The 26337-nt window shown below is 43.5% G+C and overlaps 1 protein-coding gene across 4 annotated transcripts in view; it reads right to left on the bottom strand.

Annotated features, from left to right (window-relative positions):
• The window catches only part of KIZ (kizuna centrosomal protein), a 113591-nt gene that overhangs the window by 42716 nt on the left and 44538 nt on the right, over positions 1–26337 (bottom strand). For 3 of the 4 annotated variants that reach the window (XM_060120287.1, XM_060120288.1, XM_060120290.1), the window contains one exon: positions 2266–2379. The exons of the other annotated variant lie outside the window; for it this stretch is intronic. In XM_060120287.1, the coding sequence (XP_059976270.1) occupies positions 2266–2379 (114 nt within the window). The remainder of the gene's footprint in view (positions 1–2265; positions 2380–26337) is intronic. 4 annotated transcript variants of the gene reach the window in all.

Raw genomic sequence — 26337 nt, 5'->3', positions numbered from 1 at the left:
AGCTAATGAGGGCCTGCTGTATGGCACAGGGAATGCTGCTTCACTTTGCTGTGCAGTAGAAACTAATACAACATTGTAAAACAACTATACCCCAATTAAAAAATAATAAAATAAAATATAAGGAGCATTAAAAAAATAAAGAAATAAAGCCTGTGAGAAAGGACTGGCAGCTAAGACCTGACTGCTTGTCTCTCAAAGGTCAGGTAGACACGTGGGCCTTTTTCCGAGGATAGAGAGGGAACCAGTGACAATCAGTGTGCACTGAACAGCTTCCTCAGTCACGGGGTAATTCTAATTGTAACAGAACACAACAGGGACATTATAATGGAACCATTCCTGACTTCTTTATCTGGCTTTAAAAAATGACTGTGGCAAAGAAACAGTTCCGAAGGACCCAGATATTAATTTTAAAATTTGTGTTGGTCATAAAGAAGGATCATTTCTTCTGGAAGGCTGATTTATACATAACTGTAGATCAACAGTCATGTAAAAATGCAACTTCTCATAATGGAAACCAATGCTCTATTTATGCATGTTGAGAAACTATAACAAACATTGGTGTAGTTGATGGAGATATCATATCTTATCACCCACAGTCACAGTTTGGCAGCCCAGGTTAAGAGAGTCACACGATGAATCATTTAGTCTAACAACTCAGTTTGCAAAGAGAATTATAAATGCATATATGCTTTTTATGCGACATACCACAACTGTGGTTTATGCCAAATAGTATATCAACAGACACACAAGGCAGTGAGAAAGAAGCCGGGGTCCAGCTGAAGAGCCTTACAGTACACAATCACCAAACAACCACAGACTCCTCCCCAGCCAGCTTCTTCCACACCCCTGGAAAGGGTATTTTAAGACTGCCTTTTGTCACTTCACATGATAAAGAACATGGCAGAGGATTTTCATGCACTGCCCTTTACTGCTGTTAAGTTGAAAAGCTACTGACCCAGGAAGGTCATGTCTAGCATCCTCTGTAGTCTGGAGATCACAGCATGATGCAGAAGGGAATGTAAACACATTCCGGACTTGTGAACCTCACCTTGTGGTCTGTGGAATGGAGCCCTGAGATTAGCCAAGTTTTCTTGTGACAAGGTCCTTTTAGAGGCCATTACCCTGACTTCTCCTCACGCCCTGATGGGACCCAATACACGCTGAATTCTACTCTGAAAATCATGTTATCCTTCCTGTTTATATCATTACATAAAAGTGCCTGTGTGGCATGTGGAAGGGAGAGAAGACGAGGCCGGATGTTAGACAACCAGACCCGAAGCCCCTCTGGCTCTCCTGGCCAGTCAAGGCCCTTTCAGATGGCTGACCACACCTGAGCTGTCATTTGTTCTCTGCTGCAAAACGGTGGGGACCTACTTCATAAACAGGAAATGTAGTTAGTCCCCAGAATAAAAATAGGGGTTAGGACACTGGTAACATTCACGTACCATGAGTCAAGCACCTACCAGGGGCCAGCACTGGACAAACCATTACACATACTACACACCTGTAATTTTGCAAATTCAATTAAGAAGCCCAGATGCCACGAAGCTTCTGAGGCCATGCGTGAGAAGACACCTAGAGTGCCGAGAAGGTGGGTGGAAGGATCGATTTCTATCTGATTTAGGAAGGACGTACAAGAATCATGGTTCGTATGCGCCAACCACCCTGCAAATGATTAACCCCCACTCGCTCACCCCAGCTTTCTAGCCATTTAAGGCACGTCCTCCGAGCGCTGCTCTCGAACTTGAGGAAGCAGAGTTAAACACTCATTCAAACCCTGCATGGCTGGGCCCCACCTCCAGACTCCTGATTCAGTGGATCTGGGGTGGGACCCGAGAACGTGCATTTCTAATAAGCTCCCAGGGCTTGTCGATGCTGTTGGTACAGGAACATACTTAGGGGTCTGTATCACTAGCATGACCTTGGAAATTTAGGAACCTATCTGGGGTTTGGACCTGCTAAGGACATCCCTCTAGATGGTGGCTTTGCTGGATAACCTGGGTATGCTAACATGCCAGACAAAGCCTACCCATCTTCCCTCCCCCCAAGTAAGCCTAAAAATGTTGCTATGGGCAGGGGTTGAGTAGATATATCCAATTAACAATGAAAAACAGACACATTCACAAAGAAGTAGATGGTGAAGCCACAGTTAAATTGATGCTACAAGCGCCCAGCACAGTGCTGATCATGTGGACCAGTGTTTTGAGACCCTTATCTGGGAACAAGGGCCGACCCACCACAGCAGCAACTTCACAACAGTCATACCTGACTTGCTTTTCGTCGCCGCCACCCCCAGGGGAGAGTCTGGGGATCTGGTGAAGGACAGCTGCTTCACAGGCGTCAAGGTCTTTTCTCAGAATGTCACTGTGATTACAGAGCCTATAAAATAAAACAGGTGCTGCAGGAGATGTTTATTTAAGCACAGACGGCCAGCTTCTAGAATCTATGGTGGCTCCTCATGGTTTACTGAAATATATCTGTAATATAATCTAGACATAAAAACGCAGCAACTAGACTGTCTCTCGACAGAGATGTAAAACGGGGTGGTTTGAAAAACTTGTTTGTGTGTATGTGGCAGTTTTAAATCCATCAGAGGAAGTCGCTTTTAACCCTTTGAAGACTTTAACGATGTTCAAATCCACAGCTGTGCAATCTCATTCCACATGCCACCTGACTGATAGGAATGCCAGATAATCTTAACAGCAGAAAAGGCTAATTTTACATTGTCAATCATAACAAAGTTAGAGCTCCTCAACTCACATGAAGTTTACTTAAATTGTCACTGTTGAGAAATTGAAAACTGCTGGCTGAAGTACAGGTTACGTCCTCTATTTCTGAATGTAGAAAAATGACTATTATTTCTCCATGCAGATCCCACTGCAACATCTTCTTTATTCTTAGTAAGAACAGGAAGGAGTGGAAAGAGGGATGTAGCCCTCATCATCTGTTTGCAGTCCACGGGGGGACTGGTGGAGCATTAGCAGTTTGGCCACTGTTTTAGGTTAGGTCGGTCATAGGGCCACAACAGCCTCCAAAGAGATTGGCTAGTAATTTCCTTTAAAAAAAAATGTCTGTTTGCACGATTCTAAAAAGCTATGGGAGAAGATATCAAAGACAAAACAGTATTTCTCCTTTAAAGGAACTGATCACATGTGTACTTGGGAAGATTCAATACATACCCCCAAAGGAAAATGAAGCAACTTATAAACCAATGTTCATTAGCAAAGTACTACTAATTTGTAGTTAGTGCAAAGGTTGGTTAAGTTACTAGATCTATTCAATGGCCATGCGCCCGATGATGCAAGGATGAAAAAGACCTGCTCCTCCTGTACACTGGAGGTACGGACCCACCCCCACTCTGGAGCAGGTTTCCACCCTGGGCAGGAAATAGAAATGGGCTCCCAGATTCAAGCCCTGTTCTCGACTCCAGACCACCCTGTCGGTACTCCAGCTCCTTGCCAAGTCCCGAGCTCCTGTCTAAACGCTAAGCCTGGAGTCTCCATCCCTAAGGGCCAGACCCTGTTGGGTCCTTCACTCCTGAGCTCTGCTGCCCCACACGTCCTGGACTCCTGGCCAGTGGGACTGACAGCACCTATGGATACCTGCTTTTCCTAAGGCAAAATCTGGGTCCTGATTCTCGATGGAAGGCTTTATCTTGTCGCCAACCAATTCACAGAATGAGATTGAGGCAGGAGATAGATGGGCTCCCCCCACCCCCGGGGTAAACAGCTGGAGTTCGTTCCCTGTGGACCGATACTCCAAGATGAAAATAGCAGGACAATCGAGAGAAGAGCCTGGGCCCTGCCCAGATAAAAGACCACATATTTCTTATTCTCGAAGTCAAAGAGACCTGCCCAACTAGAAAGCTCCTTGGAGGTCAAAAGGGGAGTGATGCCAACCTACCCACAGGCCTCTTCGCTGGCATCCATCTTGGCTGAGAGATGCGCATGCACATGGCAGGACTCTGAGATATACCAAATATAGACTCAGAATCAGGCAACTCAAAATGACTGGCCAAAAGAAACCTGGAAGAAATGCCCCATATAAGTGATTCAAACTACCACAAGGGCATGACTCTCTCTCTGAGAGTCCACACGTACTGTACCCTTTTTCCTCCTAATAAACACTTTACTTGTTTCACTACCTTCTGTCTTTGTGGGAATTCTTTTCTGCAAAGCTGAAGGGCCAGGGCCTTGTCACTGACCACTGGTCTAGTGGCTAGGATTCAGCACTCTCACTGCTGTGACCCGACCTCAATCTCTGGCTGGGAACCAAAACCCTGTTCAAGCCGCTGCAGGCTGAGGCCACCAGAGATCAAGACCTGCCCTTAAGAAGAGGAAGATAAGCCAATTTCAGAGCAGTAAAGGAGCGCACAAGGGGAAGACAATCAAGAAGTGGGAGGAGGACCTTCTGCTTGGGCAGGATGCAGATGGAGGAGAGATGATAGCTGAAGCCAAGGAGCCACAAGGCAAAGGTGACGGGAAATGCCAGGGTGAGAGAGGTGTGGGGACCAGCAAGGAGATGAGTCTGGCCAGGTGGCGGCTGCAGTTGGTGGTGATGGGATAGTAAAGGGAAATAAAATTCGGTATAAAACTCTGGCGAGGCAACGGAGATAAACCTTGTGGATTCTGGAGCCATGGCTGGTTTCCTGGCAGATGTGCCTGGATAGGGTTGGTGAGGGACAGACTGGCCAGGGGACTGACCCTGTGCTCTGGGTGGCCGGGGAGGAGCGTGCAGGTGTGAGTGCAGTGGGGGAGGACCCAAGCACCCATGGCTGGTGGGCCGAGGATGCTAAAAGCTGGGGCACATGCCAACCTCAAAGGGCCAGTCACCCTAGGCTCCCACTGAGGAATGTGTGTCTCAGTGAGGCTACATCTTTCCAGTTTTCGAGAAGCTGGAAATTCACAATTACTAGTTTTATTTTTATATGCCATCTCCCAAATTTTAAAATGGGGCAACTATTCAAAAGAAAGTTAAATACTGTGCTTGACAAACAGGGCCTTCTGTGGGCTTGGGGTCTCCAGCTTACGATGCTTCTAGACACACTTCCCGACCAGGTGGTAAACCCCGAGCAAGGGCTGTGACTTCCGCACCTCCTCCCAAACCCAAGTACAGCAGGGAACTTGGCAGACACTGGTTAATGCCACTGTGCTAAGGAGGGGTGGGGGCAGCCTCCCTCCAGGGATGAGCATTTTATCTCTGCCATTCTCAGGAAAGATGAGAAGAGAAAGCTGATGAGCGGTTTGATTATTGTTATAAACGCCCTACAGACAATGCTCCCTGATGCCAGCATCCGTGCCCACCCCCCAACCCCTGACACCACCACGGTGGGGCCAGTGCTCCACCACACGCCAAACGCCTGCGTTCTTTCCTAGTCTGATTGGTCCAAACATCAGGCCTGCTTAGACCAGCTCCCCCCACATCTGTCTGGGAGCTTCTCCCACTGCCTCCTTCGCAGGGATCTTTCTCATCCCTGAATTCCTCTAGCACAACGCAGACAGAATCCTACTCTGTACTGCTCTCCAGTTATGCCCTGTCTGCCGAGTCTTCTCAACATGACCAGAGGCCTGTTGAGAACAGCAACTGGACTTGTGATTTCACAAGATGCTGAAGACACACTTAAAGACACTGTGTGTTGGGCCTCCCTGGTGGCGCAAGTGGTTGAGAGTCCGCCTGCCGATGCAGGGGATACGGGTTCGTGCCCCGGTCTGGGAGGATCCCATATGCCACGGAGCGGCTGGGCCCGTGAGCCATGGCCGCTGGGCCTGCGCGTCCGGAGCCTGCGCGTCCGGAGCCTGTGCTCCGCAACGGGGGAGGCCACAACAGTGAGAGGCCCGCATACCGCAAAAAAAAAAAAAAAAAAAGACACTGTGTGTTGAATGACAGGCCAAGATTTAAACACAGATTAGGGAATTCATGACACGCCTGTCCTCACAGCCTGTTTTTACATGTTGGTGTCACAACAGTCTGGGGCTTCCAGGGCTCGGCAACGAGTGATCAACAAGACAGTGATCAATTAGACGGCCGCAAGCACTGTCCCCATGGAGCTACGGCCAATGCCAGATTTAACTCCGAACCTCGACAAGTTGGTCTGTGTTGAGATTTCTAACAGTTATCTCCCCATGGGATAGACTTTAGTTTGCAAAATATCCATCAATCCTTTGCTGAAAATAACTCTTAAATAATTCACACAGTGTACTGAGCTAAAGATTAAAGACTATGTGTTATGAAAATACTATTTTAGAATTCAAGACCCCAATTTGTTTCATGTCTTCTATTTGCATTCTTACCAAAATACTTCAGCTGGAAGGGCAATGGCCTGACAGCCCATGTCCAGTCTTCCCTGGGGATTATGTGGCCTGGCACCAAGGCACTGGGCCCTACCATCTGGTTGTTTTCTGTGAAGTCCGGCAAGTGGACAAACCTGCTGGATGACAAGCAATTGCTAGAAACACAAACAACACTTTAAAATATTTTATCGAATAATAGTTAAGTATACAATAAATAAAATTAGTTTTTGGCTAAATTTAAAGTAATTACTTTTTTAAAATTTTATTTATTTATTTATTTTTGGCTGTGTTGGGTCTTCGTTGCTGTACGCAGGCTTTCTCTAGTTGCGGTGAGCAGGGGCTACTCTTCGTTGTCGTGCGTGGGCTTCCCATTGCGGTGGCTTCTCTTGTGGAGCACGGGCTCTAGGGCGCACAGGCTTCAGTAGTTGTGGCACAGGGGATCAGTAGTTGTGGCTCGCGAGCTCTAGAGCGCAGGCTCAGTAGTTGCGGCGCACGGGCTTAGTTGCTCCGCGGTATGTGGGATCTTCCTGGATCAGGGCTCGAACCCGTGTTCCCGGCATTGGCAGGTGGATTCTTAACCACTGCGCCACCAGGGAAGTCCATAAAGTAATTACTTTATAAGTTTTTGGCTAAATTTAAAGTAATTACTTTCTAAGAAAGCTTCATTTTTCAGTCACACAGAATTTAGGACATAATTTACAAGAAAGCAGTTCCACATCAGGCTAATGTGAGCACTCAAATTAAGGTAGAATTTTTTGTTTAAAGTAAGGGAGAAAAGGTGTTATGCTTTTTCTTTCAGTATCACAAGCTGAGAATGACTTCTTAGCAAACAGAAAATAAACTTTTCCTTAACTGTAGCAGATGACTTTCACACATGCCCGTGGGTCTTATCTTTGGGGGACTCAGCACAGATGCGCTTCAGCTGCAGTGATGCGAGCTTGACTTTCGGGCTTCCTTTTCTCCAGAAGACAGCAGTCAGCATGGTGTGGTCCCCGACTCCAGGTAGCGACAAGTTTGCTTACCTTATTTACATATTATAGTGTTACTTGTTAAAAGTTTTATGAATTACGTTTACTGTCTTTTTAACGAAATTGAAGAATCAGAAAGGAGATGGTTACATCCACAACAAAGTTTTAGGGAGGAAACTGTATTTCAGAACAAGCAACAACAAACAGGCATCATTCGCAGAGGTGGCCGTGGATGGTGAGCCTGTCACTGAGGAATAACCCACACGTGAGGGTGGGAAGGGGACAACCCAGATGGACTGTCTGCATCCGATTCCGGAGCTCGCAGAAACCCCGCCTGGAAACTCACGGCTTCAGTCCTACCTTCCTTTTGAAACATAAGTGGCTTTGATCTTTTCACTAAGAACACATGGTCTGGATAGAAAAGATGATTTAAAAACTATCATTTTATCAGATCCCAGGCCTGGTTTTCTGCATTTGATTCCCACGGAAATTTGTTGATTACAATGAACATTTAAAAATCCTCCTAAGATCCATGAGGTTCTTAAACAGAAGTAACAGAATGCATTCACGTACCTAATGCTCAAAGCCCACAACTGCTGCAAAATATTAACTAATGAACCAAAGCCGACTGTTGTCAGTCAAAACCCGAGCCGCTAATTCAATTTGTGTAGCTTACTGGTCCTCCTGAAGCAACTTAGCACCTTTGCCAATAAGAGAAAACCTCTAGTGACACCCCACCCACAGGTACACAAACACAACCCAGAAGCAGAGAGGCCCGAAGAAGCCCTACCTCCATAAAGATGCAAATTAAGATTTAAACAGGGTAGCAATCGGCCAGCGCTAACCCTTTTACCGAGGTGTAAATGGCTATTGAGAACTGAATTCTGGGCTGCCAGCTTTTGTTGGGTAGTCTTACAGACACATTTCACCCAGGAGCCACGCCAAGCCACCAACTCTGAGGACGACTGATAAACAGTTTCATCAGGCCAGCGTAATTTGTTTGCTTTGCTATCAAACTTCCTGACCATCAATCCAAACGCGTCAACGTAACCAGCATGAAGAATTAGCACCCTGGGAACAGGAACTGGGAGCAAGGATCCCAAGCCTGACGCCCGGTGGCCGGAACAGCTGTAGGTGCGGCCGAGGCAGGGTCTGGACGTGGGGTTTTGTTGGCCACACAAAACGGTTGTAGAAAGGACAAACATGTACATAGTTAAACAGTATTTTTCTTTTCATGGGCTGTCTTAGGAAACCTATGTTTTGGTGGCTACCTCGGCCCCCATTGTGCAACCCCCTGGGTGGTCCCTTCCGGGGGGGCCACTCGAAGGGAGCACAAAGCCGGAGGGAGGGGAGGAGGGGGCGGCAGCACAAAGGCCAGCGGCGGGGGTGGGGGTCTGCGGCGGCCGCGGGCCAGGGGTCACGAACAAGACTCCTCTCTTCACCCGGGAAACAAGGGCTCCTTCTCTTCACCTGGAGGCCGTGTGAGGGCGCTGACAGCTGGGATCGCGGGGCTTGCCGTGTGGGGCACCCGGGCCTGCGAGCGTGCTCTTTATTTAAAGCAGCAGAGGCTGCACGAGCAAAACCCCTGCCTTTTCCCCCTCGCTGGCCTCCAAACAGATCTCCTTATCCTGCCCCACTTCAATTCTCAGAACTACTCCCTCTCCCTGACCACCGGATTTAAAGTTCCTTAATGAGGCGCTGGAAGGCCCCCTTTCTAACTGGTGATCCCCTCCGGCCTTCACAAGAGAGAACCCGCCTGAACCCAGAACGAGTTCTTAGTAGCCAAGAATCTCTGTGGGTCCCAAACGTAACACCCAGGTTGATAAAAATCCACCCTGCTGGGAGGATGAAGGCTGGAAACATTTGCTCCTTGGGTTTCTGTTAAATCCCTGACATGTCACCAGAGGGGTGTCGTCATTAGGGTGCTGGCTGTGCTCTCCAATCTGAGGTGCATACAACAGATTTATGGAGCCAGTTACCTACAGTGACCTGGCTTTAAATCTCTGCTGCCAAAATGAACATGCAGGGTAAATGACTTATTATCAGACAACCTGATGCCTTTCAAAAATTTAATACAATCAGGCCGTGTATTTTGGAAAAGTTTAAAAAATACTATGAACATAGTAAAAAAATTTTTTTTTATTAGACATCATCATTGGTTCTATAATTAAACGTGAGAAGGTGCTTCTGGTAAAGGGGTATCTTTTACTGTCAGGGTAGAACCATCTTTGCTGGGGCTTAATGACTGATGGGGGACCCTAAAACCAAACATCAGACTTTCGCCGTGCTGGTACACGTCTGTCTCCACACGTGTACGTGCGTGTGCGTGTGTGTGTGTGTGTGTGTGTGTGCGCGTATGCGCAGGGGTGCGTCTGTAGGAGAAGAGACCAGGAGGGTCTCCAGCTCAGGCTGGGCCAGCGTGGCTTCACCACCGGAGGGAGACCAGAAGGCATGATGGGTGGTGGATGGGTCGCTGAGGCTCAGGCAACGTTCAGACCCTGAAATAAGTTAGTGTTTATGTCGCTTCTCACCTAGAAGGGACATATGAGACTCCTTCAAGGCCAATTAAGTCTGATGAATGGGAGTGGGGTCCATGGCAGTCACTGACTCAGTGTTCTGGGTCCACCTCAATGATGCCACTGAAATGGCAGTAGCAGCACCCAGGGAGGGACCTGCAGGAAAGAGACTGAACACTTGGCTATTAACGCTTGCCCTCTGCTGTAGGAGTCAGTAGAAATCAAACACAGGACTGCAGGAAAAGACTGTGCCCACTTGCTGCTGGGCCCTTCAGAGAGGCAATACTGTATTACTATGAAGAAGTTGAATCACTTTATTATTCAAATGCTCACTCACCCAAGAAGTTGCTTAAGTGATGCCAAAGACAAAAAGAAGAAACAAGAAACAAGAAAGTGGATGATACCAAATCATCATTGTCAATGAACAAATGGATTAACTGTGGAGGAGAGGCAGGCAGGATGCAAGCAGGGAAACAATCCAAGTTAACTGGCCCTCCTGGGTAGACGCTGGGAACCAGGTGAAAAGGCTTCTCTAGTCAGTGTCGGGGTTCAGGGGATGTCAGACAAGCACATCCCTAATTCCAGGTAAGTGCACTTTTCAAAACGGTGGAAACCAATTCCCAGCATGCTCGTGATTACAGATGTAATAATGCTCCAAACAACCATGGACAGCACATGTCCTTGTAATCTGTATTTCAGCTGATCAGTAAGGACCATCAGTGCCATGATTCAATACCATGAAAAATTCGTTTAGGGATTCGATGGTCCTGGAAAGTAGTGCCTTTCAGCGTTTAAGGTGGCAGAACACCTGGAGTTCACAGAACTTTCTGCAAAACACCAGAATGTACTAATGTACTTCGTTTCATCACACAAATCTGAAAAACTTTTACAAGCGGACAATGAATATATATGTACAATATAAAAATCAAACATATATCCATGATAAAAAGCCAATCTGTCAAAGCTAACAAAATCAGCTGCTTCCATATTTTCGTCCTTATTCATTTGGCACTCTCACTCATTTTGTTATCTCCTAGTAGGCAAGCTATAGCAGGTACCAAAGTTTTAGGGAAATGATTTTGAGAAAGTTTTCAAAATTACAAAGATTCATTTTCTACAAACTTGGAAAAGACCACTTTACTCACTGCAGGGTAATGCCAGTGGAATATGTCTGAGCATCACTGCCATGGAGAAAACCAGTCTAGCATTGCTTTAAGCAGCAGATTTAGACACACATTCAGTCCATCAAAATGACAAGCAAATTAAAACAAATTACCCTGACGAGGGACAGCAGTGAGAAAAAAATGAGAATTAGTTGGAAGCCATAGAAGACGGGGGTTCAGGACTCCTCGTCACAGCTCTCCTGGAGGTTAAGGTAAGTCGCCCAGCAGGGACTGAAAATGGTGAGATCAACTGTGAAAGTACAAGAAAACATATCAAGGCCTCACTTTTTGCTTCCCTTTGGGTTTTCGGTTGTCTTATCTGCTTGGCCTACCTGCACACCCTCCCCGCAAAGCTCCCCTGAAGGGAAGCCTCCCACTCAGGTCTCAAGCTCTGATGTGCTTTCTCTAATCCCACCTTAAAATGAATTTGGTTTTTCCAGAAGCCTATCATCAATGGCTCAAAGACTGTTCTTCAAAGGTGGGAAATATCAGTTAAGGTGATTACGAACAGGGAAGCTGAGCCATGAGGAACCGAAGAGGAGGAATAAAACAGCAACAAAACAGAGAGGAGGGAAGTGTTGATGTTTGCCACCCGACGACCGGAAACAGATCCCAGTTTTGCTCTGAGGACCCCTCCCCATCATCATCCACCCAACTTGGGCAGGGCTCACGGTGAAGTGCAGGCCTGGGTAGAGCCAGTGGGTGCTGCCATGGCCCCAGGGACTGTGCAGGGCGTGGCCACATAGTGCGGTCAGAGCCATGGAGGCAGAGGCCCCACTGCTGGGCCCAAGCACACGAACCTCCGAGTTGGGCAGCCCACCTGGAAGGGGGCCCCCAGGTCCACTTCAGGGTGAGGAGAGGGGACTGCAGTGGGTGCGGAGCCGTCTGCCCTGAGGACAAACTCTGGAAGTGAGCTCTGAATGGAGCTGAATGGGGACTATCAGGGCAGCAAAAAGCATCCTTCCACTTGGAGTGAGGAGGGGAGTAAGAGGCCACCTTGTCGACAAGCTGGGAGAGCAACAGGAGAGGGAGCTCTGGGGCCATGAAACAGGCAGCTGCCCCCCTCCCCACTCAAAGATGACAGAGGTTCTTAGCACTGTTGCAAATATTAGCATAGTAAGTTTATAGAACAACCCAAGCCTATCCCTAAAGAGATATTAAAGATTTCAGGTAGGTCAGGGTGGAGTGTGGAAAACACCACTGTCCCACCCCAGACATCTTCAGGGCTGTCCAGCCCTGGACTCAGCGCTTCTCTCCCCAGAGCGGCGCTGAACACACAACTACCCAGTTCTGCCTCTGGTCTTCCCTTCCCGCTGCAGGCAGACCTTGTTCCCGCTGCTTACACATCCTGGCTTCAGAGAGTCCCCCACAGCTGCTCAGACTAGGGTTTTCCTTTATGATACATTTTCAGCTCTGATTACCTTGTTTCTGGAAGGTATCTCATTTTTAAGGAAAACTTATCACACCCATTTGGATGATTATTTCCTGGGTGAACTCTGAGTTCTGGGGCCTCACTGGGGACCTCACATGCTGATGCGAGACACAAGCTATGCTTACACGGCACGATACCCACCATTTCTCAATGAAAAGGACCAATTAAAATAAAATGTCCATTTTGTCAGGATTCTGATTCTTCGATGCTAGAAATTAGATCTACCAAACTGCCAAGAGTCAGAAGTGGGAGAGACAGAAGCCAAGTTCATTTCTAACTTTAAAAAAAGGTTGGCCATTCCTGTTTTACCTCATGGACATCCCTGAGTCCTGACTTCTGGAACCATCATATCAGATCACCATGAACTAATTAATTATCAGATGCCAACATATGCCAGCCACTGTACCCGGTGCTTGTGGCGAAAAAGTGAATCTGATGAAGGTGATAAATGAGAACTGAGAAGTCAAGTTCGATTAGTCAATGGTGATACCAGCCAAAAGGAGATCCAAGATCACAGTCACAATAGGTTATGGCTCTGCCACTGTTCCTGCAATTTCACGATATGTCTAGAGCAAGGAGAGATCAAGAGAACATTCCAAACCAAACAATTCCTGATTTGTTTCTTGTGATCGTTTCTAGTTCAAGAAAGGGAATCAGGGGCAAGGCTAGCCTGATACGAGAAATAAAATAAGGCAACAGGTTCATATTCTGGGTAATTGTTCATAAATATATATAAAACACAACCACATCCTGAAATAGCATATTCTACGTGTCAGCACATGGTCATCAGTTTGGAAGGCTTTCTAGAAATCACACACAGGAAAACAAGAAAGTATTGTGTACAATCTGAAGGGACAAATTGTTAACAGACTCGAGAGGGCTCATCACAAGGGAAGAAAGATGTCATGCAAGGGGAGAAAGCCGTCCCAGGAACAGATTTAAAAGGTAAAGGGCAAACCAAATTAGAAATGATGTGGCCCAAACTATGCGTTTCATAATTAAAAGTGAAAGCGGCCAAATGAGATCCGGTTTCCTAGGTCTTCAGAAAGGAAGCAGCGGCCAAGCAGAAGTAACTGTGAGGGAGACGGGAGCAGGGGACACGGTGGGGAAGGGAGGGGGAGGCTTGGGTGCTGATGCTGTTTCTTGCCTGGGCGAGGTGACCACGTATTCACCTGTCATAATTAGTAGAGCAGCATATTCAAGATTTGTTCACTTTTCTGCATGCATGCTATCCTTCAGTAATAACACTTATCTTAAAAAGTACCTAAGATAAGGACTTCAGCTTCTTGTTGGTAATGCAAGCTAATCCTTGAATTAAGACCAAAAAAAATATATAAAAATATGTCTTTGATAACATTAGAGAGATAAAGTAGGAAAGAACTACAGGATCAAAATCTAGAGAAAAAGGAAATTCAGAGAGATGAGCCTAACATTTGGGGGCACCTTTTCTTTGAAGGGCACATGTCAATTTCTGAAAAGGTAGCTAATAGTGTGAGAAGCTGAGTGGAGCTTTGGATGACCTCAGAGAGCAAGAGAATAAAAACTCAAGTCCAGGTCCACAAAGGAAGGGGAACCCTAATAAACCATCCACACTTGGCACTGGAAACTCATAGGGCTACTTCCTACAGATAAGGGTGAAACAGATATAGTCTGGCCCTCAGAGGGACCAAAGCCTGGCTTCAACCCATCTCAATCCTCAGACTTGGATGAAAGTAACCCAGGACTGCTTCTGCCCGAGACGCTGCCAGGAGCAAATGTAAATCCTCTTTAGGTTTCTTCCTGAAACTCATATATTTTATATATATAAAAGTCATTCCAAAAAAGAGCAAAGAAGAAAGGGGACATAATTATTGACAAAGTAGAAATTCTAAAATATAAAATATGCCCAGAAATTTGAAAACTTAGAAAATGGATCTCTTTCTAGTACACTATAGATTTTCAAAACTGACTCAAAATACATGAAAACCTGAATATACATATAAGCATTTAAGAACTGGAATAAGTAATCAAACAAAAATGGAGGAAATTTTCATCAGCAGACCTGTCTTGCTGGTGAAAGCGGCTCTTTTGTAACCTTTGCAAGTGCTTCTCAGCATTCCCCACACTGCCTTCGCTCCAGGTCACCTCTTCTGACTGAGGCCAGCAGCCTGTGATGAGATGGCTGGCAAAGGTGGGACACCAGGCTGAGGCTGGCCAATGGAGAGTTCTTTTAACATCTGTATACACACCAGGTGATAATGGCTGTAATTACTGCCTACTCTGCTGACAATCAGGTCTCAGGATTACTACCCTCTTGAAAACCTGGTTATGGACTTTAAAAATTTAAACCAAAACAAAGATAAGTCTCAGATTTTTCAGATCAAAACAGATGAGCTAACAGGAGAGGCACAGGCAAGACTGGAGAATGAAGTGCCAGGTAGAACGTGAAGGGGATGCACTGCCCACCCCACCCCACCCCCGGCACGGGGTTATTTTTTTCCAGAAGTGTAATTCACAGCCTTACTTTGAGAACAAAAGCCAGAATATGTGGAGTGGCAAGAAAAGGCTCAAGGGAGCACCTGTACTGAGGGGCAGAGGTCATGTCCAGGAAAAACAAGCGACAGTGAAGAAAAAAAACAACTGAGAACAGATATCTGAAGGTGCCATCACATCAGAAGGAACACTGCATTTATCAATGTGCTTCCAGCTCCTCTAACAGTGAACGCTGGGTAAATTCTAAAGAATTTGGTTGTAACCTATTACTCCAGGCAACATGATTTCCACCAGCAAGTCTTTCTCAGATGCAAGAATTTCCTTCCTATATTTAACTTCTGAGAGGGGCTAAATTAAAATCACTGGATGAGATTCAATCTATGTGATAGCATTTTTAGGACCTTGAGAAACCAAGGCTTTCATTTGACTTAGCTTAAAAGGCAGTATTACATTTAGCTTTCAGGCATGCTCCATGGGGAGAAAGAACAAAGCAACTCTGCAAGTACTTTGTTCAAGCTGGAAGAAAGGTACATAGCACTTCATCAGCTTATTTGAGGCTGGAAGGCACAAAAATCAATATGCACAGAGCCAAAGGTCAAACTGCCGCTGCTTGGTTTTCTTTTCTTTTTCTAATTAAAGAATCTATTTGTTTCTTGAGCTTCCTTATTCAAACTTATGAAATATTATCCTTGATGACACTCCAGTTACGTAGGCAGTGGAGAGAATAATTGACAGACAGTTAAGAATGCAGACTCTGGACCCAGACGGCTGAGTTCAAAGCACACTGAGCCACTTTGTGACTCTGAACAACCTCTCTGTTTCTCAGTTTCCGCCTCTATAAGATGACGATGGCAATAGGAATAAATGGGTTATTATAAATAAAGCTCTCACAACAGTGTCTGGTACAGAGTTGGTGCTACTGAAGGGAACACCACCACCGTCATGGTTGTGATTTGCATGGCAGAGCACAGAAATTAGGAGCATGAATTCTGGCATCTGCCCGCCAGGCTGGACATCACCTGCACCTCCAGCCAGCTGTGTGCCCTAGGAAGGTTATTTAATCTCTCTAAACCCCACTTAAAACACTCTACTTGGCATTTATAGCACAAGCCTGGCCCTCAGTTCTCCTCACCCTTCACTGCAGACTCCTCCCAGACTCCTTTTCTGGTTCCTTCTGATCTTCCTGACCTTGAATGTGGAGTCAGGCCTTGGGCTGCTTTCCTATGTATGCTTACTTCCTAATGGTCCTCTCAGGGCCCATGGCTTTAAAACGCATTTATACTATGATGATTCAGTAGAGTTGCAGGATACAAAGTCAACACACAAAAAATCAGTTGCATTTCTATACAATGAACAATCTAAAGGGGAAATTAAGAAAATAATCCCATTTACAATAGCATAAAAGAACAAAACAGGGACTTCCCTTGTGGTCCGGCAGTTAAGACTCCGTGCTCCCAATGCAGGGGGCCCCGGGTTTGATCCCTGGTCAGGGAACTAGATCCCGCATGTCACAACTAAGACCCGATGCAGCCAAATAAATAAATAAATATTTTAAAAAAAACCTGTTACTCCTGTTACGTTGTTAAAAAACAAAAAACAAAAAGAACAAAATACTTAAAAATAAACTTAACCAAGGAGGCAAGTTGTACATCGAAAACTACAAAACTCTGTTGAAAGAAATTAAAGAAAACACAAATAAATGGAAAGACAACTTGTGTTCATGGGTTTGAAGACTTAATGCTGTTAAAATGTATACACTACCCAACATGATCTACAGATTCAATGCAATCCCTCAACCTCCCAGTGGCATTTTTTACAGAAAAATAGCAAACAATCCTAAAATTCATTTGGAACCACAAAGGACTCTGAATAGCCAAAATAATATTGAGAAAAAAGAACAAAGCAGGAGGACTCACTTTCTTGTTTTAAAACATATTACAAAGCTACAGTAATCAAAACAGCATGGTACTGGCATAAATATAGACATAGACAAATGGAACAGAATAAAGCCATGCACATACAGCCAACTGATCTTCGACAAGAGTGTCACGATGGGGAAAATACACTATGGGGAAAAGACAATCTCTTCCACAAATGGTGTTGGAAAACTGGATAGCTACATGCAAAAGAACAAAGCTGGACCCTTATATTACACCATACAAAAATCAACTCAAAATGGATTAAAGACTTAAATGTAAGAACTGAAGCTGCAGAACTCCTAGATGAAAACATAGGAGAAAAGCTACCTGACACTGGTCTTAGCAAAGATGTCTTGGATATGACACCAAAAGCACAGGCAACAAAAGCAAAAATAGACAAGTGGGATGATATCAAACTAAAAAAATTCTACACAGCAAAGGAAGCCAGCAACAAAATACAAAGGCAACCTACTGAATGGGAGCAAATATGTGCCTATCATTTGTCTGATAAGGGGTCAATATCCAAAATATATAAAGAACTCATATAACTTAACAGCAAAAACCCCAAACAATCTGATTAAAAATGGGCAGAGGGGGGCCTCCCTGGTGGCGCAGTGGTTGAGAGTCCGCCTGCCGATGCAGGGGATACGGGTTCGTGCCCCGGTCTGGGAGGATCCCATATGCCGCGGAGCGGCTGGGCCCGTGAGCCATGGCCTCTGGGCCTGCGCATCCGGAGCCTGTGCTCCGCAACGGGAGAGGCCACAACAGTGAGAGGCCCGCATACCGCAAAAAAAAGAAAAAAAAAAAAATGGGCAGAGGATCTGAATAGACATCCTTCCAAAGAAGATATACAGATAGCCAACAAGTACATGAAAAGGTTCTCAACATCAGTGATCATCAGGGAAATGCAATAAAAACCACAATGAGATATAATCTTACACATGTTAGAATTGCTATCATCAAAAAGAAAAGAAATAACAAGTGTTGGCAAGGAGAAAAGGGAACCCTTGTGCACTGTTGGTGGGAATGTAAATTGGTGCAGCCACTATGGAAAACAGTATGGAGGTCCCTCAAAAAATTAAAAATAGAACTACCATATGATCCAGCAATTCCAGTTCTGGGTATTTATCTGAAGGAAATGAAAACACTAACTTGAAGAGATATACACACCCCCAGGTTCACTGAAGCATCATTTGCAATAGTCAAGATATGGAAGCAACTTAAGTGTCCAGTGATGGATGAGTGGATAAAGAAATTGTGCTATATACTCACAATGGAATATTATTCAGCCATAAAAAAGAAGGAAATCCTGCAATTTGTGACAACATGGATGGGACTTTGAGGGCATTATGCTAAGTGAAATAAATCAGTCAGGGAAAGACAAATGCTGTATGATCTCACTTATATGTAGTATCTTAAAAAAAACCTCAATTAATAGATACAGAAAACAGATTGGTGGTTTGGTGGTTGCCAGAGGTGGGCAAAGGGTGGGAGGAGGCCAAATGGGTGAAGGCAGTAAAGTGTACAAACTTCCAGTTATAAAATAAGTTCTGGGGATGTAACATAGAGCATGGTGACTATAGTTAATAATACTGTAGTATATATTTGAAGGTTGTTAAGAGAGTAAATCCTTAAAATTTTCCCAATAAAAAAAATTTTTAACTATGTGTGGTGCTGGATGTTACTAGCCTTACTGTGATGATCATTTTGCAATGTATACCAATATCAAATCACTATGTTGTATACCTGAGACTAACATAAAGTTATATGTCAATTATATCTCAATAAAAAAATATCTTCAAATGAAAGATAACCAGCCCCCCAAAAGTTAACTTTTCATCAACATGCTGTAACAAGTGGACATCCACATGCAAAAAAAAAAAAAAAAAAGAAAAGAATCCAAACACAGACATACCCTTCACAAAAATTTACTCAAAATGGTTCACAGTTCTAAACGTAAAACACAAAACTATAAAACTCCTAAAAGATAACATAAGAGAAAACCTAAATGACTTTGGATATGGCGATGACTTTTTAGATACAACACCAAAGGCATGGATCCATGAAAGAATTAATTGATAAGCTGGACTTGATTAAAAGGATAAACTCATACTCTACAAAAGATAACGCCAAGAGAATGAGAAGACAACCCACATACTGGGAGAAAATATTTGCAAAAGACATGTTTGATAAAGGACTATTATCCAAAATATATAAAGAACTCTTAAAATTCAACAATAAGAAAAATAACAGCTCAACTAAAACTGGGCCAAAGACCTTATGAGAAATCTCACCAAAGAAGATGTACATACAGTAAATAAGCATATGTAACGATGTTCCACATCCTATGTCATCAAGGAAATGCAAATTAAAACAACAATGAGGGGAAATCCCTGGCGGTCTGGTTAAGACTTCATGCTTCCACTGCAGGAGGCATGAGTTCAATCTCTGGTCAGGACCCTAAGATCCCACAAGCCACATAGAACAGCCATACATACATACATACATACATACATACATACATACATAAAACAATGAAATACCACTGCACACGATAAGAATGGCCCAAATCCAGAACAATGATAACACCAAATGGTGGTGAGGATGTGGAGCGACAAGAACTCCCATTCATTGCTGGTAAGAATGCAAAATGCTACAGCCACTTTGGTAGACAGTTTGGAAATCTCTTACAAAACTTACAAAAGTAATGGGAATACTAGAAGATAAAAGAGAGAAAGGAGCAGAAGGAATATCTGAAGAAATAATGGCTGAGAATTTTCCAAACCACAGGTCCAGGAAGTTCAGAGAACACCAAGCAGGATACACACCCAAAACAGCACACCTAGGAATATCATAAAAATCCTTAATGTGTATGTATGCAACAACAGAGCATCAAAATACATAAGCAAAAACTGGCAGAACTGCAAGAAGAAACAGATAAATCCACTCTTACAGCTGAATACTTCAACTCACCTACAACAGTAACTGATATATCTAGCAGGTAAACAGTCAGCAAGGATACAGCTGAACTGGAGAGCACCATTAATCAACTTGATCTAACTGACATATATAGGACACTTCATCCAACAACAGCAAAATACACATTATTCTCAAGCTCACATGGAACATTTGCCAAGATAAACCACATTCTGGGTCATAAAACACACCTCAACAAAGTTAAAAGAACAAAAGTCATAGAAAGTATGCTCTCAGATCACAATAAATCAATAACAGAAAGATAACAGGAAAGCTAAAAATATTTGGAGATTAAACAACATATTCTAGATAGCACACTGGTCAAAGAAGAAGTCTTAAAGAGAAATTTTAAAATATTTTGAATTGAATGAAAATGAAAATACAATTTATCAATATTTATGAGATGCAGAGAAAACAGTGCTTACGGGGAAATTTATAACATTAAATGCATGTTTTAGAACATCTAAAATAAATAATCAAAGCTTCTACCCTAGGAAATGAGAAAAAAGAGCAAGTTAAATCCAAAGCAAGCAGGAGAAATAATAAAATTTAGATCAGAAACCAATGAAATTGAAAACAAGAGAACAAAAAGGAAAATCAACAAAGCAAAAAGCTGGTTATTTAAAAAAGAAACAAACCAAAATGGATAAACCTCTAGTCAGGTGTATTTGTCTGCTCAGGCTGCCATAACAAAATACCACAAACTGTATTAAACAACAGGAATTTATTTTTCATAATTCTGGAGGCAGGGAAGTCCAAGGTCAAGGTGCTGACTGATTTGGTCCCTGGTGAGACTTGCAGATTGGGCCCTTCTGTGTCCTCACATAGCACAGAAGGAAGAGCTCTGGTGTCTCTTCCTCTACTTACAAGGGCACCACCTCTACAGGATTAGGGCCTCACCCTTATGACATCATTTAACTTTTTATCGCCTCTTCACAGATCTTATCTATAAATATAGTCACTTGGGAACTGGGGCTTCAACATATAAATTTTGGGGACACAAACAAATTCAGTCTATAACACCAGGCTAACCAAGAAAAAAAGAGAGAAGACACAGATATTAGAAATAAGAGACTATCATTATTGATCCCATGGACATTAAAAGGATAATAAAGGAGTAATAAGAACTCTATGCTCACAAATTTCTTAACTTAGATGAAATGGACCAATTTCTTGGTCTACCAAATCTCACACAAACAGATGTAGGTAATATGAGTAGAACCATGTATGTTAAGGAAACTGAATCAATAATAATCTTCCAAAACAAAGCACCAGGCCCAGTTGGGTTCACTGGTGAATTCTACTGAATATTTCAAGAAGAAATTATACCAATTCTCTACAATCTCTTTCAGAGGATAGAAGCAGAGGGAATACTTCCTAACTCATTTTATAAGGCTAGCGTTACACCTTTATACCCAAAACAAAGACATCAGAAGAAAGGGAAACTACAGATCAGTATCTCTCATGAACACAGATGCAAAAATCCTTAACAAAATATTAGCAAGCTGACTCCATCAATGTACAAAAAAATTATACACCATGACCAAATGAATTTTATCCCAGGCATGGAAGGCTGATTCAACATTTGAAAATTAATGAATGAAATCCATCACAACAGGTTAAAGAAGAAAAATCAGATGATCATATCATTAGGTATAGAAAAAACATTAGAAAAAGTCAACATTCATTCATGATAAAAACTCTCAGACCTGGAATAGAGGGGAACTTCCTCAACTTGATAAAGAACACCTACAAAAAAACCTACAGCTAACATTATGCTTAATGGGGAAGAACAAGATTCCTTCCCAATAAGATCAAGAACAAGGCAAGAATGTCCCTTCTCACCACTACTACTCAACACTGTACTAGAAGTCCTAACTAATACAATAAGACAGAAAAAGGAAATACAAGGCATAGATTAAAAGAGAAATAAAACTGCCTTTAATCAAAGATGACATGCTTGTCTATGTGGAAAATGCCAAAGAATCAAGCAAAAAACTCCAAAACCCTGGAACCAATCAATGATTATAACAATGTTGCAGGATATAAGGTTAATATACAAAAGTCACTTCCTTTCCTATACAGCAGCAATGAGTAATTGGGATTTAAAATTAAAAACACAATACCATTTACATTAGCACCAAAAAAAGAAGTACTTAAGAATAAGTCTAACAATATATGTACAAGAACTGCAAGAAGAAAACTGCAAAACTGATGAAAGAAATCAACATCTAAATAAATGGAGAGATATTCCAATTTCATGCATAGGAATACTCAGCACTGTTAAGATGTCAGTGCTTCCCAAGTTGATCTATGGATTCAATACAATTTCAGTCAAAATTCCAGCAAGTTATTTTTTGGGGGGCGACAGTGACAAATAGATTCTAAAATTTATAGAGAAGGGCAAAAGACTCAAAGCAGCCAATGCAGCACTGAAGAAAAATGAAGTCAGAGACCTGACACTTCACGACTTCAAGATTTACTTATAAAGCAGCCATAATCAAGACAGTATGGTATTGGTGAAGAAACAGACAAATAGATAATGGAACAGAATACAGAGCCCAGAAATAGACCCACACAAATATAGTCAACTGTTCTTTTATGAAGGAGCAAAGACAATTCAATGGAGAAAGGACAGTCTTTTCAACAGATGGTACTGGAACAAATAGATATCCACATATCCACATGAAAAAAAATAAATCTAGACACTGATCTTATTTATATCTTTCACAAAAATTAACTCAAAATGATCACAGATCTAAATGTAAAATGCAAAACTATAATATTTCTAGAAGATAACATAAGAGGAAGTCTAGGTGACCTTGGATTTGGTGATGATTTTTAGATATAATACCAAACACACAATGAAAGGACAAAATTGATAAGCTGGACTTTATTAAAATGAAAAACTTCTGGGGCTCTCAAGGTGGCTGGTTGGTGCCTTGAGTAGCTCATACCAGCAGCAGTGGTGGAACTTGTTGCTGGTGCCAGCCACCCCTAGAGTGGCTTCAAAAAAGAAATAAAAGAAAACAAAAACAAAATCTTCTGTTCTGAAAAAGACACTGTCAAGAAAATGGAAAGACAAGCTGCAGACTGGGAGAAAATATTTGAAAATCACATTATCTCTCTGATAAAGGACCTGTATCTGAAATATACAAAGAGCTCTTAAAACTCAACAATAAGGGCTTCCCTGGTGGCGCAGTGGTTAAGAATCCGCCTGCCAATGCAGGGGACACGGGTTCGAGTCCTGGTCTGGGAAGATCCCACATGCCGCGGAGCAACTAAGTCCGTGTACCACAACTACTGAGCCTGCACTCTACAGCCCGTGAGCCACAACTACTGAAGCCCGTGTGCCTGGAGCCCATGCTCAGCAACAAGGGAAGCCACCCAATGAGAAGTCTGTGCACCGCAACGGAGAGTAGCCCCTGCTCACTGCAACTAGAGAAAAGCCCGTGTGCAGCAACAAAGACCCAACACAGCCCAAAATAAAAATAAATCAATTTATTTTAAAAAAAAACCCTCAACAATAAAAAAATGAACAACCCAATTAAAAAATAGGCAAAAGATCTGAACAGACATCTCACCAAAGAAGATATATGAATGGTAAATAAGTACATGAAAAGGTGCTCAACATCCTATGTCATCAGGGAATTGCAAATGAAAACAACGAGATATCATAACATACCTATTAGGATGGCTAAAATCGAGAAAACCGACAACACCAAATGCTGACAAGGATGTACAGCAACAAGAACTCTCATTCATTGTTCGTGAGAATAAAAATGGTACAGCCTCTGTGGAAGACAATTCGGGGGTTTCTTACAAAGCTAAACATAGTCTTACCATACACTCCAGCAATTGTGCTCCTCGGTATATTTACCTAAATGAGTTGAAACCCTGTGTCTACACAAAAACCTCCACACGGATGTATGTCTACAGCAGCTTTATTCATAATTGCCAAAACGTGGCAGCCACAGAGATGCTCTTCAGTAGATGAATGGATAAACTGTGGTATATCCAGATAATGGAATATTATTCAGCACTGAAAAGAAATGAGCTATCAGGCCATGAAAAGACAGGACGGAATCTAAAATGCATACTGCTTAGTGAAAGAAGTCGATCTGAAAAGGCCACATACTGTCTAACTCCAAGTACATGACATTTGGAAAAGGTAAAACTACAGAGACAATAAAAAAAATCAGTGGTTACCAGAGGTTTGGGTGATGGGGAGGAAAGAGAGATGAGTAGATGGAGCAAAGGGAATTTTTAGACAGTAAAACTACTTTGGATGACATTATGCATTTGTAAACAAACATAGCAAAACAAAAAACTCTCAATACATTGCTTCATTCACTAGAGAAAGAACCAGAGGAATAACGTTTGCATGAGAAACAGCTTGTTGGTTAATACAGATGTGCACACCCCCTTTTCTAGGTCCCTACCAGTCTACCCCCTTGCATCCCTGCTCACCTGCATGTGGCCCTGTGTGAAAAGGCACTTGCTCAGATGGTGAGGGTACAGGGAACAGAAAGCACAGGTTATTCTGGCTGCTGGGCTGCTCACTCCGACCCCCTGTCATCCTGTGCTCCCACACTGGACCCTGAACACATCTGATTCAGCCTGTTATGTGTAGCGACTTCTACCCATACAATCCTTGCAAAGTTATAATCCTTGATTCCAGTTCTTCAATTGTATTAATTTCCTATTGCTACATAACAAATTACCACAAATTTAGCATGTAACACAAATTTATCTCACAGTTCCCAGGGGTCTGGGGTCTGGGTATGGGTTAGTGGGGTCTCCACTCAGTGTCACGAGGCTGAAATCAAGGTGTCGGCTGGGATGCAATCTCATCTAAGACTCAGGGTCCTCTTCCGGGTTCACTGGTATCTGGCAGAGTTCAGTTCCTTATGACGGAAGGACTGAGGCCCTCAGCTCCTAGATGCTGCACATCACTTCTTGCCACGTGGCCTCCACAAGATGGCAGGTAAACAGGAGAATATCTCAGCTGCTTTGAATCTCTGAGCCCAGTCCTTTTTAAAGCCTGATCTACTTACATCAGGTCCAATCTGGATAAGTCCTTTTATTATCTGCAAAATTCTTCATCTCTGTCATATGACATCCTAATCACGGCAGGCAGCTCCATCACCCTCGCTGTCCTGTCCACGCTCAAGGCGAGGGGATCATACAGGTGTACACCAGAGGCAGGAATTTGGGGGGCCATCTCAGAATTCTGGCTACCTCATGGGTAAGTCATCCTGATGAAACTAACATCAGATTAATTCTCCTAGATCAAGTGATTCACCATACTACCCTTCTCTCAAAATAGCCTTCAACAGTTCTGCAAAACATAGAGATAACTCTAAATACGTTAACTGGATACTCAAGGCCTTTCTCAACCATGTCCCAGGAGACAATTCAAACCTCCACTCTGACAACCCCTCACGGATAAGCCTTCAGCCACAGCCTCTGCCTGCCCCCTTCCTCCTTGTGTTCTCTGTACCTGCGTTCCTAGTTGCACTCTTCCTTCAGACCTAATCCACCCCTCCCCTCCTCCTCCTTATTCAAACCTGTACATCCTTTAACATGCTGCACAAACACCTGTATAAAACCTTTCCTGACCCTTTGGATTCACATCAAGCTTATCTTTATTTGATTTGTCCTAAAGTACAGTGGTGGGTTACAAAAAATGACGATAAACTTCTCGTCCCTGGATACACACCCTTTGCAACGCAACTCTGCCACTCACCTCATCAAGAGATGGGCTGTCTTTATCTACCTTCTGACACTGTGCTGGGCCCTGTGAATGTTTTTAGCCAATGGGACATTAGCAAACATGATGCAAGCAGACACTTAAGAAGCATCTGTGCACTGGCCTTGCCCTCTTGCTGTCTTGGGAACTCTGCTACCTCCACCAGGTGACTGAGGCTGGACTAATCTCCCAGATGAGGGACAAGTGGCCAAGTTATCCCTGTGGCCCCAACTGACACTGGGCCAACCACCTGTCGCATGACAAATAATAAATGTCTGGTGTTTTAAGTCATGGGGCTTTGTACCGACATTTGTAGCAAACTACTCACTCCTTAAGAAAATAAAAGATTCAGGGGCCTCCTTTTCAACATTTCTTTTGTGCAGCTTCATTGTAGTAAGCGTTCTTCTGAGAAGAGTTAATTGCAGCTTGCAATGGAGGGTCAGCTCATGTGCATGAATCACATGCTCAATATCTGGTAGCCATGGGAGCAGGCCATGAAGCTTCTCAAAGTCACTTGGCTTTTAAAGGTGGAAGCAACCCCAGTGTCCATCAACAGATGAGTGGATAAACAAAATGTGGTTTATCCATACATTGGACTATGATTCAGCCATAAAAATAAATGAAGTTCTGAAACATGCCACAACACGGATGCACTAGGGAACCAAAATATTCGTGTGAGTCGCCTTCTCAAGAGACTCGTTTTATTGTGTCCTGGAACCAGAGTGCAGTATCTCCCAGGTGTGTCTGAAGTCATCATCATTACTCTCATCAAATCAGAGGTTCCAGTTTCCTGTTCAAATCCTTCTGTGTGTCTTCCTTTGTCCCACCTCTTCACCTTTGTTAACTAAA

Source organism: Mesoplodon densirostris, chromosome 16 (assembly GCF_025265405.1).
Source record: "Mesoplodon densirostris isolate mMesDen1 chromosome 16, mMesDen1 primary haplotype, whole genome shotgun sequence".
NCBI lineage: Eukaryota > Metazoa > Chordata > Mammalia > Artiodactyla > Ziphiidae > Mesoplodon > Mesoplodon densirostris.
This window is presented reverse-complemented; position numbering and strand designations above follow the sequence as displayed.